The 15,946-nt window shown below is 44.8% G+C and overlaps 1 protein-coding gene across 2 annotated transcripts in view; it reads right to left on the bottom strand.

Moving 5' to 3' along the window:
• Positions 1 to 15,946, bottom strand: part of GRHL3 (grainyhead like transcription factor 3) — a 48,715-nt gene that overhangs the window by 23,484 nt on the left and 9,285 nt on the right. For both annotated transcript variants that reach the window (XM_081921473.1, XM_081921474.1), the window contains exons 2-7: positions 6,893 to 7,079; positions 5,428 to 5,489; positions 3,854 to 4,190; positions 2,142 to 2,221; positions 1,236 to 1,389; positions 479 to 590 (exon numbers count right to left, since the gene is read on the bottom strand). In XM_081921473.1, the coding sequence (XP_081777599.1) occupies positions 479 to 590; positions 1,236 to 1,389; positions 2,142 to 2,221; positions 3,854 to 4,190; positions 5,428 to 5,489; positions 6,893 to 7,079 (932 nt within the window). The remainder of the gene's footprint in view (positions 1 to 478; positions 591 to 1,235; positions 1,390 to 2,141; positions 2,222 to 3,853; positions 4,191 to 5,427; positions 5,490 to 6,892; positions 7,080 to 15,946) is intronic.

Genomic DNA, 15,946 nt, shown 5'->3' with positions numbered 1-15,946 from the left:
TATGCCCCACCCTTCAAGGCTACCGGAAACCACTCCTAAACTCCTTCTGGATTCTAAGGTGAAGATTCAGATCTAGAGGTGGGGGCCGGGGCCAGGAAAATAATTGCTGATTTTTCCTTCTGGTGGCAGACCCCTGTGTCTCATGCAAGTTTCCAGAGCTTTCAAGGGATGCAGAAGTCTGCTATTAAAACTGGGTAGCTGAAAGCTATTCTTCATGATTTTCTATGTACACACACAAGGCCACCCCTTTATCCTAGGAATCTTTATGATGAAAACCCTGTAAACACTGGGTGGGGTATAAATAATAAATTCTTATTCTCACTGTTATAAATCAGAGCAGCGACCAGTTCAGTTTAATACCCTAAGTGCTAATAAGGACTGCATTCACTTGGAAATAAAAGAGGGAGGGTTTTTTCCCCACTGTATCTGTTTCCTTTTCCTCCTAGACAAGACATCCGAAAGCATCTCTATTCCTTACCAACATCAATGACTCTCTGTTTAGCTGTAGGTTGACGTGAATGCCAGTGCTTCCAGAACTTGAGCTGCTCCACTGGAATTTTTTCATTGTCAAAAACCACCATCACAACACTCTGGGAGAAAGGGGGAAAGCCAATTGGATCACTGTTCAATACATAATACTGTAGTATATGTAGTATTCATTTGCAAAATCAAATCCAGCTTGGGGAAACACTTTAGTACAGGAGTTCCAGCCCATGGGCTGGTATCCATCCCCTCCCACACAGTGGGGAGCAGCTGAAAGGGAAAAGGGCTTTGCTGTTGTGTGATGTATGCAACTGCCACTCCTTTCCTTTTCAGGACCTACAGCAGGAAAACCAAAGAAAAATGTCCAAGCAAAGAAAAAGCTCGGTGTACCTTGGAAATATCGAAAAGGCACCCATGCATTTTGCAACTGCATGACTGCAATTATCAGGATGCAACTGCGTTTTGACGTTTGAGGTTTTGAATAACTGTCAGGAAAGGCTTGCAGTTCGTCTGTGCATCAATATTATTCACATTCTTGTGCTGGGTTTAGTGAGTTCCACTTGGGTAATGCAGCCCTCTGCACTTCCCTGACCTCTGCTTTAAAGCATATGCTATAATTTCTGAAACCTCCATAGCAATTGGCTGTAATATCTCTGGCATCAGAAAACTGGGGGGGAAACCACCTCCATAACCATTGTTTCAGCTGTTCGACATCATATATTGCTGGGAACTTTCCTTGGCACATCACTTACCTTCACTTTATTAGAGGACAGATGTAAACATTTCGCTTCTGCCGCTGTCCGCAGCGTGACTGGGTAGAACTGTCCTTTGTTGAGGTAGGCCATGGGTGAGTCACCCGATTTGATGTGAATAGCTTTAGGGGATCCCAACATATATTCAAAGTCACTTAAATGGAGCAATTAAAAAAGAGGGAGAGGGAGAAGGAGAAGGCAGAGATTAAATAAACCACTTATACTATTTTACTCTGCAAGACACACCAAAACACAGACAAAGAAGCCAGTGGCGGCTGGGGACCATTGGAACTGGTAAGGGCAGAAGGCAGAGAGGCCAACAGGAAGTGGAGCCAGAGCCAGTGGCAGGGTGAGCCAACTGATTCTCTTTTCCACCCCATCTTCCTCCCTAATGAGTTTTGCAGGGGCAACACTGAGACTGAGGAGAAGAAGGAAGACACCGGGGGTTGGACTAGATGACCCTCAGGAGTCCCTTCCAACTCTACAACTCTATGATTCTATGAGTCCCTGGACTGGGTGCAAGTAAAAGGGTAGGCAGGTGGGACAGTGACTTATTCACCCGAATGGTGAATTGACAGAAGTATCTGAAGGCCAAACTAGGTGTCTGGCAGGATAGTCCTATGTATTTATTCACGTGTTTGTCCAGCAGATGACTGGAGGGGGTCTGTTTTAAAAATTAAATTAAATTAAATTAAATTAAATTAAATTAAATTAAATTAAATTAAATTAAATTAAATTAAATGGATTAAGCAAGCAAAGTTATTCTCCTTTCTCACCAACGACAGTGCCCAACAGGTGTATGAGACATAACAACCCTCTCATTAAACTTCCACCTTGATTTACTAGGAATATTTCTTCAGAGAAACACATTTCAATCATATTATTTGAGCAAGCCTTTGCTGTTACCTCTTGGCATCATTGGCAGAATAACTCTCTGAACACGGTGCATCTGTCTGGGACTTCAGGATATCATTGAAGATCAATGACTGCAGGGAGAGACAAAATCAGGACAGCTGTATATGGATTCTTTTGTATTCCAGTTCACCCATGGAAATAAAAACACCTCAAAAACCCATTCAGGTCCATTTGGAACCAAGGCAAAACATTCGTTCTGAATTTTTTGGAAACTGGCGTATGCCTCGCCGTTTTTATCCACGTGTAATAATTTAGCAGGTGGAGGTTTTCTAAAAGTCCTAGGGAAAAGCTTCATCTGCTGCTAAACTGTGCCAGGCTGCTGTCAAAAAGCAGGGCTAATAATAATAATAATAATAATAATAATAATAATAATAATAATCAAGTTAGCATGCCCAGCTGGAATCCGTCCCCTACTCTTAATCCAGTGAGCCTACTAAAGGCCATAGGATCAGGTCCTGAATAGGAGAGAGGGAATTCAAGAATCCAGCTCTTCGGTGGTATTTTTTTCAACTAGCCTTGCAAGGAAATTCTAGGGGTTTGATGGAAGTGGAGGAGGATTGTTATATAAAGCAGAGCCTTCCCCAGCCTGGTGCCTTCCAGATACTTTGAACTATAGCTCCCATCAGTCCCAGCCATCAGAGACAATAGTCAGGGGTTATAGGTACTGTACCTACAATGACCCACAGCCTTCTCGGATCCCTCATTTCCCACCTCGTTGGAAGCCTGATGCTTTGCCAAATGAATGCATTATGAACCACTTCCTGATCAGGTAAGGCACTAACAGGAAGCTGCAATGCACTTCCTCTTCCTACTTTAGATGTGAAGCAAAACATCTGAGCCATAGGAGCTGACATGTGTGAAAGGGGACATAGCAAGTGGCTTCACACACACTTCTCTCCAGAAGCCCCCCTTGAAAGACACTCTGTCAACTCTACAACTTGAATGGCAGATCCCTTTTCACCCACCCTTAGCCAACTTCTCAACAATATTGTCAATATATTTGTGGTACATTTAAAGCTCTCTTTTACCACTTTAGGAGTTATGGCTTCCATGAAGAATCTGGAAACTGAAGCTTAAGGGTGCTGGGAATTATAGTTATGCAAGGAGGCTCCTCAAAACTCTCAGCACCCTTTGACAAACTATAGCTCCCAGGATTCTTTGAGGCGGGGAGCCATGACTATTAAAGTGGTATAATATTGCATTAAATGTATGGTGTAGTTGTGACTGTAGTGTTCATTAGTGGCAGATGGAGACAATGGGAGAGACAGTGGTTGTTGGGGGTGGACATGGCTTAAGTCTTCCTCTTCTCCTTTCATCCACCATTTGCTTTGCATACGTCCAGTGGATTGACCAGCCCTGATATAGCAGCAGGGAGGGAGGTGGAAATTCGGCAATAAGCTACAGAAGACCGACAACATGGCTAGCCTGCATACAGGCAGAGAAGATAATTTCAGGAAGCAGAAGGGCTGATGGAGGGAATGTTAAGAAGCGCTTCCAACAAAACAAGCCACTTCATCCTGTTGAATCTCAATGACGGCTAACTTGGCACATAAGGGACACTCCCTCTGCTCGCTTAATTAGTGCAATTTGTGCTGCTCCCATTTATACCATACATGTCACATCCTGCCCAGAGATGGGCAAAACCACAGAGTTTTGTTCTAGAAACGTTTTGGCAAGCCCAGATGTCTGGGCACAGTGCTGACCTCCTGAGGGTCTTCTTTGAATGTGCTGTCCGGTTGCCACCTCTGTTGCGGCGGAGCCACGTGGATCGCGTCAAAGAGGGAATTGAGCGAGCTGTTGTCATACACATCCCCCGAGGTTAGCATATAGTTCTCGGGACTGGCTTCCAGCTTGCTGGTGCCCGGGGGCAAGGCAGGCGGCTTGTGAGGAGAGGGGATGCCCTCCATCCCTAAGCCATTCTTCTTGGGCACATCTAGATACTCTTGGTTCATGGAAACATTTTCGGCCAGGAGCTTCATGATGTGAGTGGAGTTTTCGAAGGAGGAAATCTCGGGTTCGTACTCCATCCCGTGGCAGTGCCTAGAGGCGGAGGAGGAGCCAGACAAAAGAATACTTAGCAATGCAAGACCATTTGGTCACTCATCTGCACCTGAGGCACAAGGAAAGAACACAGGCAACTATTTGGGCAAGGGAAGTTCATCATTTCCAAGCAAGGAAAAGAGTTAAATCTAACCGCTCCCCACCCAGCCCTTGTGGGACTGGGGAGAGCCCACGCTTCACGATGACCCCGCTGCAACGGTTCAGAAATAGGCATGTAAAAACACATAGCTCAGGGGTACACAGAGTCCAGGAACTGAGGGACTAAACTGGAAGATGCCAACCGACTGTTAACTTATTTCGGGGAGGGTTATCTGAAAAGCACGGAAGCCAAGGAGGATGAAAGGGAGTACATGGCTCGATTTGGAAGCAGTTGAAACAAAAGCAGGCTTATCACCTTCATGTTCAGTGCAGAAAAAGGCCACGGTGAGCCTCTCTCTCCTAGCTCTCTCTGTCCTTTGCTACCTCTGCCATGGGGGACATGGGTGAAGTTCAATCCCCCCTCAGGCTAGAATAAAGGGGATTTGAGAAGAGGGAGGGGGTCCTGCTGAACCATATTCTGGAGCCCCACACTTCTTGAAACCGTGCTCCAGGGTCTGCTGCGCCAGCTCCGTTTAAAAGTGCTGCTGGCAGCCTGGGTTCAGAATACCCATGGCCACCTTCAACACTGACCTACCACAGACCTGTAAGATCAACCAGGAACAGTCTCTTGAATCACAACATCTATGCACCAAGATCAGATCTTTGAAGGCTGTCCAGAGAGGCATTCTTAGTTCCTGTCCCCCAGCTATGGAATTCACTCCCCCTTAAGACATGCCAAAGTCAGGGCCTTGATGTCTTCCAGAAGCAGTATACCATTTCAAAAACATTCAGAGGGACTTTGGGTGGGTAGCAGAGGCATGCAGAGGCTGAGTCTTTGGCTTCGTGCATGCAACCATACATTTTAAAGCACTCCAAAGAATTCTGGGAACTATATTTGTTAAGATTGCTGGGAATTATAGCTCGGTGAGGGCAAACTACAGTTCCCAGGATTCTTGCAATGAGGGGGTGTGCTTTAAAGGTATAGTAGCTTGGGCTCTGGATCTCTTGCCCCTCCCCCCATTTTTAATGTTTTTAACCCTTTGCTGGGCCAGTATTTGAAAGCTAGTTAGTCACGAGCCAAGCTGACTCCCTGCACTTGCAAACTCTGGAGGTCTCCCAGGGCAGGATTCTCTCTCACCTCTTCCCAAGTTCGTTGCGCCCCGTTGTCCCAGATGGAAGGATCCTCTTCTCCTTTGGAACCTGTCAAGTTAACAAAAACCAGAAATGTTCCCTGAATAACAGGTAGGGAGAGAGACGCTTCCGGGTTAGCTACTGTCAAAATAGGTCAACTATGCTTTAATTTCCCCATTTCCTTAGTGTCAGTACGTCCCCTCCCACATTGTCCAGGGCGACTGTTTTATATATCTTTATATTGTAAAATTGCTCTGAGATGCTTCATAGAAAGCAGTTCTTAAATGAATGAATTAATTAAAATAATAATAATAATAATAATAATAATAATAATAATCGCCTGCCTCTCACATCCATGCCAGGAAAAGCATCCTTTCTCAACAGACAACAAATGTGTTGCCAACACGTGATTGTTAGCGATTCTACTGCAGAGCAAATCTGTTTGATCAGACAAGATGTCTGCTTATTCTGTGTGGACACAGAAGCGTGGAATGGGATTCCTTCCTTCTGTGAGACTCAGGCATCTGAGAGAGCATATCAACACTTTTAACAGTCATTCCCTCTTCTCAGGGAATCCTGGGAATTGCAATTTTGCATTTATTTATGCAACTCTTGCACTGCTTTTCACCCCAAGTGTGGTCCTATGAGCTTTTCCTGTTGTCCTGGGGGCTTTTCACCACAGAAGTGGTGCCGTAGTTCTGCAAGGAAAAAGTTTACCCCTCACAGAATTAAAACCCCCGGCACCCTAAACACATTGCAGTTCCAAGATTTTTATAAACGTTTGGAAAAACTTTGATAGGAAGAGCTGTTTGGCAGCGGAACAGACCCCCACGAGAGGTGGTAGAGTCTCCTTCCTTGGAGGTTTTTAAACAGAGGTTGGATAGCCATCTTCTCTTGGATGCTTTAGCTGAGATTCCTGCATTGCAGAGGGTTGGACTAGATGGACTAAATTCTATGATTCTAAGCCATGTGCTTTACAGGTATAGTGTGGCTGTGACCCAAACAGAGCGATTATAGACAACTACCATCGCCACCTGATGAAGTTCTTGTTACTGCTTGGTGGGGCGTGGTAAGGACCACAAAGTTATCACAGGCCAAGAATACTCAACCTGAAGGAACCTGGTCATGTTTACAGGCCTTTTCCCTGTGAAGAACTTAAAGGGGCACAATAAACCAGCCTTCCTCCAAACTGGTGCCTTTCAGATGTTTTGTACTTCAACTGCTAATGGGGATAGCTCAGTAGCTTAGAGTGTGGTTCTGACAACGACAATGTTGCAGGTTCAATCCCCATATGGGAAAGCGGCATATTTCTGCCTTGCAAGGGGTTGGACTAGATGATCCTCAGGGTTCCCTTCCAGTTCTGCAATTCTATGATTCTATACCAGCCCCAGCCATCACATGGTTAGGTGTGGGGGAAGACGGCAGGAAATGTCATTTTCGGGGCCTTGAGTCACGCTGGCCGCTTTTCATACCATGTAATAGTCATAGAGGAGACTCAGGGCAGCCACGCTGTCGTCATCTCCATTAACCCTCATCATAGCCTTGGTGGCTGCTGTCAGAGGGTTCTCCAGGTAGCTCTTCCATGCCTCGTCTTCGTTCGCGTAGGGGTATTTCTGGAAGCCCATCCCGTCATTCTTCAGAAAGCGCACAGACCTAAAACTGGGTGGGAAGACAAAGCAGATGGTTTATTTCTATTTTTTTTAAAATGATGTTTTATTGGAATTTTCAAAATAAGACAATAACTAGAAAAAACACAAGAAAAAATACAAAAATACAAAAACACAAAAATACAGAAAATATAAAAATGCAAACAATTAACATAGTAAAAAGAAAAAAAGAAGAAAAAGAAAAACAAATAACAAAAATTCCCTCTTTTCTCTCTTCTTCAAATAACTTACTTTCCTGACTTCCTCACACCTCCCTTTTTTGTATTCAGATGGTTTATTTCTAGCATGTTTCCTGGGGAAGCTAAAAAAGGGTGCAATTTCATATTTTCCTCTCCTTTTGCAAAACATTTGCACATTCTGTGGGTGAGAGACAAAAACCTGATTGTATCAGTGAAAGGAGGAAACTTCTTATCCCTGTTTTTTGTCTTTCTTCCCAGCCAAAGATTATGGTAATTTGTTGTGTTGTCATCGTTTTATTTTATAATTCTGAGCTGCCCTAATTGAGTTTAAATTGGACGGAAGGGCGGGTTCCTTGTTTTTTTTACTATAAACAGGTAAACCCATGATTACTCCTACTTCATATTTTTCATAGAGTCCAGCCCTAGCTCCAGAGCCAAGCCCTGAATCAATTAGCATGTTTCTGCCCTATCTTTCACAACAACAAAAAATGTAAGCAATTTGAAACAAAACAGAACAATAACAATAATTTAAAAAGAGTAGGCCAACAATAAAACCATCTGCGACAGGAGGAGCAGCAACAAGACCAGCAATACTATATCGTTCACTAAAAACCAGGGGAAATCAAGAAGGAAATCTGACAGCATAGCAGCTAATGAAGCAAAGGTTCTCGACAGAGAATATTTCACAGTTGGGGACTTCTTGATGGTAACGCCCTTTCTCCAGTTGCTGTCCACTTAACCGTTAAAGACTAGGGTACCCAGAGGTTAATGGTGGACCAGTTCATATGAGAGCAAGCTATCTTTCTGGCATCCTGGACTCAATCTATATAGGGTTGGATAGGCTAAAACCAAAACCTTGAATTTGCCCAGAAACAATTGGAAGCCAGTCATGGCAACGTCCCAGTAGATTATGCCCTTTGAGGATTATTTTGTGAATAGAGAGTGCTTTTAAAAAGAAAAGCAAACAGTGTGGAAGGGTACAGTGTAATTATTTTTTTAAATCTGTCTCTCTGTGCATCTACGCCACCCATTTAAAGCACCTGGCTCCCCCCACCCCACAAAGAATTGTGGCAACTCTAGTTTGTTATGGGTGCTGGGAATTGTAGCTCAGTTCCCGGGATTTCTGGAAGGAAATAATGTGTTTTAAGTGTATGGTGTGGATGGGAGACAGCAGCCTACTGTACCAAGATCACATTTACATTTGTTGCTCCACCCACTTTGCCTCTGGCTCTACCCACCACTGATATGTGGCCCTTGGGATGGTTGCTCAGAAAGGAATGTGGCCCTCAGGCTAAGAAAGGTTTCCCACACCTGCTCCAACGCTTCCTGTTCACGCTGAGATTTTACTTGGGCAATGGTAGGTTTTGGTTGACGCTTGGCTTGTCCTCTGGTCCTGTCCCCTAGTTTCTGGTTCCCACTCAATAACCTATGGCTCAGCTCTGACAATCTCTCTCCCTCTCAGGTTTATTTGCATCCTCTATATTTGCATTGGAGTTATGATTACATAGATTGCGCAGCATGACGTTTTCAGGATTAATCATATTAACTATGAACAAAACCCTGGAACAGCTCCTCAGGAATATTATGAAATACAGGGAAGGGGGAGGGGGATTCATGAGAACAGAGTAACCCAACACATCTGGGCTTGTTACCCTTTTGACTTTAGTTGCCTAAGTGTTCTGCTGATATTTCGGTTTCTGGGATTTACATCCCACCCCAAAGGCATGGGATGGGACCAAGGCAACTCCAAAATCAGAAGGTATTAAGTAAACACACATCTCTGAACAACAATCATGCTTAGACTTTGAAATCTGTCCAAGAAGATGAAATGCGCTAGCTGTCTCTTTGCGAACAGAAAGACTGCACAGAAATGTTTTAACATACAAATGAAATTCAGTTCCCTGTGGAACAGCTGATGAAGGGCTAACCAAGTGTGAGGAGAAACCCAGCATCAAAGCTGTGAACACACATTTTATTCTGGAATCAATGGAAACTTGAGTACTTGTCCCCCCCCCTGCCCCCCACATAGTCCACACACAGTCTAGATCTAGTGCATATTTTTTGCCCCTAACAAACTGGTTTTATTCTGAAAATAAATGCTGATTCCAATTATTCTGCAGCGTGTCCATTTGAAAATAGAAGTCGGCAGTCCCAGCAATGGGGTGTACGCACACCTGCCCAATAATGTTGTAGCTAGATGTATAGTCAGAGGTATAGTCAGAGGTTGCCATCTCACTTCCTGTGGATGGTGCCATGGGGCCCATGAAGACTTTTACTGGTCCCCGGACTCTGAGTTGTCTTTCTTTCTTTTTTTAAGCCCCTAGCGCTCCCAAAAAGTAAGTTATGGAATGTGTTTTTGGGAGCGCGTAAGCAGCCCAAATGTAAAGGAGGACCCCTTGTAATATCTGTGTAGGAGAGAGGTGCAGTGTGTCAGGCCGCAATGGCAGGAAATAGAGGTCTCCTAACAACTCCCAGCACCCTTAGCAAACAACAATTCCCCGTGTTCTTTGGGGAAAGCCACTACTTTAAAGGGTCTAGTAGTGAATAGAGTGTTGGGTTTGGGAGACCCAGATTCAAACCTCTACATAGCCATAGATCTTGAGGCTCTCACATTTACCTCACCTCCTGCCCCTGATAAACATGGGGAAGAGAACCTCCTCCTTGGAGCTTTTCTTTTCAGAGGAGCTAATGGGGAAGAGGACAATCAGAACAAATAAAGAGCTCGGTTGCCAGAGGGGACAGAGCCAAATAAATCCTTGCTAAGCCCCACCCTTGGGCACTAGCGCACTTTTCAGAGGCACCATCGCCTCAGGGGCAGAAGTTTTTCTCAGATCATTGTTGACTCCACAGTCCCAGAATCAAACAGCAACTATTACTTACTGGCTAATAACAGTCTTGAACAGTGGACGGGCATTTTAAGACAAGTCTAGTTTGATGCCACTGGCTGGGATGAGTCACCCACCAGCCCAGGAGCCACCTTTTTGTGAGAGCTTGCAAAACCCTAAGATCTGGGCTACTTCTGCAAAGGAAAGAGCTTCTATACGTGGGGAGATTTATTTTCCCGCTAGTTCAAGGCCTATTCCCCCTCTAAGGAGCTCATCCAATTCCTTCCTTCTCTTTTCTATGAGTTGTCTCCAATATTAGCCCTACTTAGAGTAGAGCCATTGAAATTAATGGACATGACCAAGACCCCATTTGAGCTTTATATTTAAAGCAGTATCACGCCACTTTAAATAGTCAAGGCTCCCCCCAAAGAATCCTGGGAACTGTAGTTTGTTAAGGGGACTGAGGGTTGTGAGGAAACCTTGTATCCCCCTCAAAGAGCCACAGTTGGCAGAGTGGCTTAACAATCAATCCCTCTTTCTAGAACTCTGAAAATTGTGGCTCTGTAAAGGGAATAGGAATCCCCTAACAACTCTCACAGACCCTCCAAGTGTCCCCATTTTCTAGGAATGTCCCTGATTTAGAGTAGCCATCCCAGTTTGATCCCGGAATGTCCTTAGGATGTCTCCTATTTTCATTGGAAAAATGTTGGAGGGTATGGAGTTATCTGACCCCCAAGCTGTCTGAAGGCAATCCTATATAGTGAAGGATTTTGTTTAATGTTTAATGCTTTATTATGTTTTTATATATGTTGGAAGCTGCCCAGAGTGGCTGGGGCAACCCAGTAAGATGTGCGTGGTATAAATAGTAAAATTATCAATTTAGAATGGGACGTCCCTATTTTCATTGGAGAAATGTTGGTGGATGTGCTCTCAGCACCTTTCACAAGTGACAACTCCCAGGATTCTTTGGGGGAAGCCATGACTTTTTAAAGTGTTATTATGCAGCTTTAAGTGTATAAGTGCAGATGTGGTCCAATGTAGGTCCATAAATTTCAGCAGGTTTATTCTGAGTGGAACTTACTGGGATACAACGCAATGAATTTACCTCATGGGGGGGGGGAGAGCCAGTTGGAATGCTTACAGCCACAGTGGCCCTCAGGAATCACTAAGGCCTAATGTGGCCTTCTTGGAATAGGGATACTCTCACTGCTTGCTTAGCTTATCAGTTCATCATCTTGCTGGCAAAGGCCCTATGGCCTTTCATAAAGCCTGACAGCCAACTTGCTAGGGTTGGGGGTGGGGTGGGAATACCAGTGGTTCAGCCAGAATCAGGAGTGGAGAAGCTCTGGCTTGCCAGACCTTGGATGGATTTAAGTTCCCCTCATCTCTGACTACTGGCCATGCTGTCTGGGACTGATGGGAACTGGTCCAGCAACATGTGGAGGGCCAGATCGTTAACGCCATCCCTGCACAGGCAGAGATCTAGTGAGAAAACAGCCCGCCTGCCCCACCTACGCTATGCATGATGGATATAGCCTGGCCATTAGAACTGCCAAACAGCTGTAGAGTATGCAACAACAGGAAGTACTAGGAGGCACCAAGTTCGAAGAGCCCCAGGCCAAAGAAACCCAGGTGGCTCAAGCAACCAAGTCATCACAGGCAACAGAAAACCATCTCCGTGGTTATCAGCCAGCATCATCTAACTATTTCTGAGCATCTAATCAACAAGGACCACTAAGCACTGTCAAGTGACTGGGAAAAAACAGCAGCAGCAGTTGCAGCCTGGGATGATCCTATGCCTTCCAGAGCAGCTCTGCCTGCAAAAAGTTTTATTTACAACTTGGAGGTGACAATGATCACTAGAGTTTATCTGCATGTGAAGCTGTTGTTTAAAAGCAGAAGAGCAGAGGCCTGTAAGAAAAGAAGAGAAGTTGGGGCGACTATAGGGCCACAGCAGGCATGTTGATGTGCATACTCAGCAATATGTTTAGAAAAAAATCTATATGCTTTTATGCTTTCAATATGGCAGCAAAAATGTAATGTCGGACTAGATGGCCCTTGGGGTCCCCTTCTATTATTCTTTCCAGAATTTTGCTTCCCCTTTCCCTAAGTATGAAGAAAGGAGGAGGGAAATCCAAGCCAAAGTGCGTAAGAGCACAAGCTTACGTCCCCCCATTCTTGAGCAAACAGATCTGCCCCTTCCCCACCAGCCTCTCCCAACGGGACATGATGGCACTAATGCTCATCAGTTTCACCCACTGCATAAAAACACCAACAGGTGGTTTTTTTTCATGCGTTTTTTTAAGTGGAAGTTTCGTTGTCTTTAAATTTTCTCACGCAGCCCTCCCTCCCCTTCAGTGCCGCCCCACTGTCTCCAAGGAGCACACGTTAGGATGACTCAGGTTTCACCACCATCAACTCTGCTTAATCCTGTTCAGACAAGAACCTTCAGCCAGACTGAATCCAAAATATTCACATGAAAAGGAGTAAGGGGGAGGGCAGAGAATCAGCAGCAGGGCTATTCAGCCCAGGGATGGGCTCTCTCCAAGCCTTGCCTGGACTTCCCTTCTCCTTTATTTATTTTTTAATTAGGCTCCCCACGGTCTGCCGCTGTATCTTAAGCTGACAAAGCAATGCATGCATGCTCAGCATCTCCCCACAGTTACAGCATGAACTAATGTGCATAAGCAATTTGCTCCCAGCTACGACATATTCTCAGGAGCGGAGAACCATTGAACTTTTGGGGGTAGGTGCACACAAGGGTAGACACAGGATCAGGACACACGCACAGGATCAGAGAAGACATGTGTAGGTTTGCAAGTGCCTTGCAGACGCAGTGATGTGGTTCAGCAATTTAAGCTGTGTACAGATTGCCATTTTTACTCCAGCTCCGGTGCATCCTCACCACTGGTGTTTGAAGCAGAGAACACATGGCGTTGCCACAATCCATAGATACCCTGTAGTGTATTGGGGAAATACTGCCTTCCCTCAAACCAGCTTCCATCCGATTTGAGAACAGCAGCTGCAGTTCAGCTTCAGGTGTGTACATTCCAGCCCATGCCCATGGCCCAGCGGGCAGCTTCATTGAACAGGAGTTCAGCGCAGGAAATCAAGCAATGTGCATTGGGTGGAGACATGCCCTTCTCTGGTGTGAGAAAGCAACTTGAAAGGCAGCGGGGCGAGGAACACTTCACTGTGCAAATCTGTATATAGCTTTAGACTCGAGACTTAATGGTTTTGCACAGGGTAGAGCATCTTTTCCTCACTTTCCCTATTTGCCCAGTCAGCTTCCTCCTGACATCCCTCCAGCCCTGCAAAGGCCACCACCATCATCCCTGGTGATGTGACCTTATTGATCAGCTAAGCTGTACTCTAGATTGTTACATCCAGTGTGGGCTGGGCTGGTCCACTAGGGTGAGGGAGGTGCTGTCCCACCAGCCCCTGTCTGCTTGCCCCCGTACTTAACACCAGTCCAGTGGGGACTCTGGCTCTACCTTCCAGTCCAAACATTCCCAACAGGTACCAGCTTCCACTGGTTACATTATTCATATTTATGTAGAATATTTATATACTGTACTACCTTTCAGCAAAAGGTTAATACAGAATGAGATGTGCAGGAGTCCCCCCCCCAACATACACACCTTAAAAAAAGTTCTTCCAAGAGGCCCAGAGTTGCAAACTCCCTGTATTAATTCCAAATGTGAATAACAAAACTCTCCACGTCTGTGTGTTGTGGGGCCGAATGATGTAAGTAGGAAGGTACTCTGCGACAGGTTGTGGTTCCCTGCACCCCTGACCCCCAATATAGCACCTCACCTTTTTTTAAATGCCCCCAAATCCTCTCTAAGCAGCAATCCCACCCTCCCACCCCACCCACTCACTTTGCAGTTATTTGTCATGCTATCCTTGACTTCTCTGTCTGTGGGTAATTCTGTGTGGTTAAACAAACTTTCTTCTTCTTTCTTTTACAAGCTTGTTCTCTTTTGTGTAGCTGTCAGACTAAAAGGGGGAGATTGAAGCGGGTGGGGTCAGGGTGGGAAAACCCACAGTTTTGCAACACAGACAAGGTGGCCTTTTCTCCCTGCTTGGGAAAAAAGCACTGTGCCATCAAAGTTACGGTTAAAAACAAAGCCCACCTCCTTTTAAGAATATCTATCTATCTATCATCTATCTATATCTATCTATCTATCTATCTATCTATCTATCTATCTATCTATCTAATCTATCTATCTAATCTATCTATCTAATCTATCTATCATCTATCTATCTATCATCTATCTATCTATCATCTATCTATCATCTATCTATCTATCATCTATCTATCTATCTATCTATCTATCTATCTATCTATCTCTATCTATCTATCTATCTATCTATCTATCTATCTATCTATCTATCATCTATCTATCTATCTATCTATCTATCTATCTATCTATCATCTGTCTATCATCTATCTATCTGTCTATCTATCTATCTGTCTATCTATCTATCTATCTATCTATCTATCATCTATCATCTATCTATCTATCTGAGGGAAAGAGCATTAGCTCCCACTCAAGCATGCATGGTTAGGAATGGCTGCATTCACACAGAACAGTAAGTCAAGGCTATTGGATTAATAAGGAATACTGTGTTTGCTGACACACAAAGAAGAGGATCACTCAGCTAGCATCATGTCCACTAAACTCAAGGTTGCGGTTCGTTTCACCATAATGATTCACAAGCACCAGGTAGTCTGAAACCATGGTTTGTTGTTGGCTTACAGATCACATGGTCTGTGAGGGAGCAACAAACCACGGTTCCAGATTTGGCTTTAGCACTAGGTCATTTCCTTCCTGGTTTGCTTACCCACTCACACCCACTCACTTCCAGGAGTGATCAGTCAGTGTGCACTCTGCTCACATGCCAGCATGTTTTATTAAGCCAAGACACGGCCGTGGTCCCCTGAGGCCCTTCAGAAGACAAGCAGGGGGTGGTGACCAGGGAATGGCCTTTGCAGTGATGGGCACCCCATTTATGGACCTTCTTCTCAATAAGGAGGCTTGCTTGGTACTCTTCTGCCCTTTGACACCATATGAAGATCTTTTACTTGGTTCAGACTTCTTAACTTTCCTAAAAGTGCAGATTTTTAGTCATGTTGGTTTGTTTTTTTTTAAAAAAGATTCTTCTATCTTTACCTCACAATTATTATAAGCTTCCTTGAAGGGTTTGTAAAACAGAAGGGCAGGATATATAAATAAAACAAAAAAGGCTTTTCAGATGGCAACCAGAAAGAAAATGGAAGAGGGTGGGGGTGTCCGTATTGCCCCCACCTGGTCATGTGAGCGAGTGGGTCGTCTGAACCCAGAATCAGGGTCAGTTGTTGCAGATTGTAATTTAGGAAGCGAGAACTTAAGTTATGATTCTGGATTCAGGCAGCACACTAAAGTTGAATGCACATCACACATCTAAAATACAGAAGGAAAGATTTGAAGAACGACCTCCTCTTCCTTCCTTCTTTTGTGTGTTCGTGTACACTCTGGTTTCCCCCCAGTTCTGGGGGATAACAGCATATGTACACACTCACTGCCATTCCTGAGTTGACTCTAGGGTGACTAGTTCTCAAGGTCTGATGATCCCCAGATTTCATCAGGCTTCTCAGGATTTCCAAACGAAGGCACTCGGCTCCCCTCCATGCTACCATTTAAGGGGCACAGGGGCCACATTGTACACGGAATCCAATAAGCTGCACTGCATCTAAGCAAGCGGGCCATCTCAACTGGGGCCACATCCACAGCATGCATTTCAAGCCCATGGCTTCCCCCAAAGAATCGTGTGAACTGTAGCTACAACTCCCAGTACCCTTAACAAATTAC

This window comes from Podarcis melisellensis (genome assembly GCF_964234715.1).
Source record: "Podarcis melisellensis genome assembly, chromosome: 8".
In the NCBI taxonomy this organism is placed as follows: Eukaryota; Metazoa; Chordata; class Lepidosauria; order Squamata; family Lacertidae; genus Podarcis; species Podarcis melisellensis.
The sequence above is the reverse complement of the archived record's forward strand: the minus strand, read 5'-3'. Positions and strand labels throughout refer to the sequence as shown.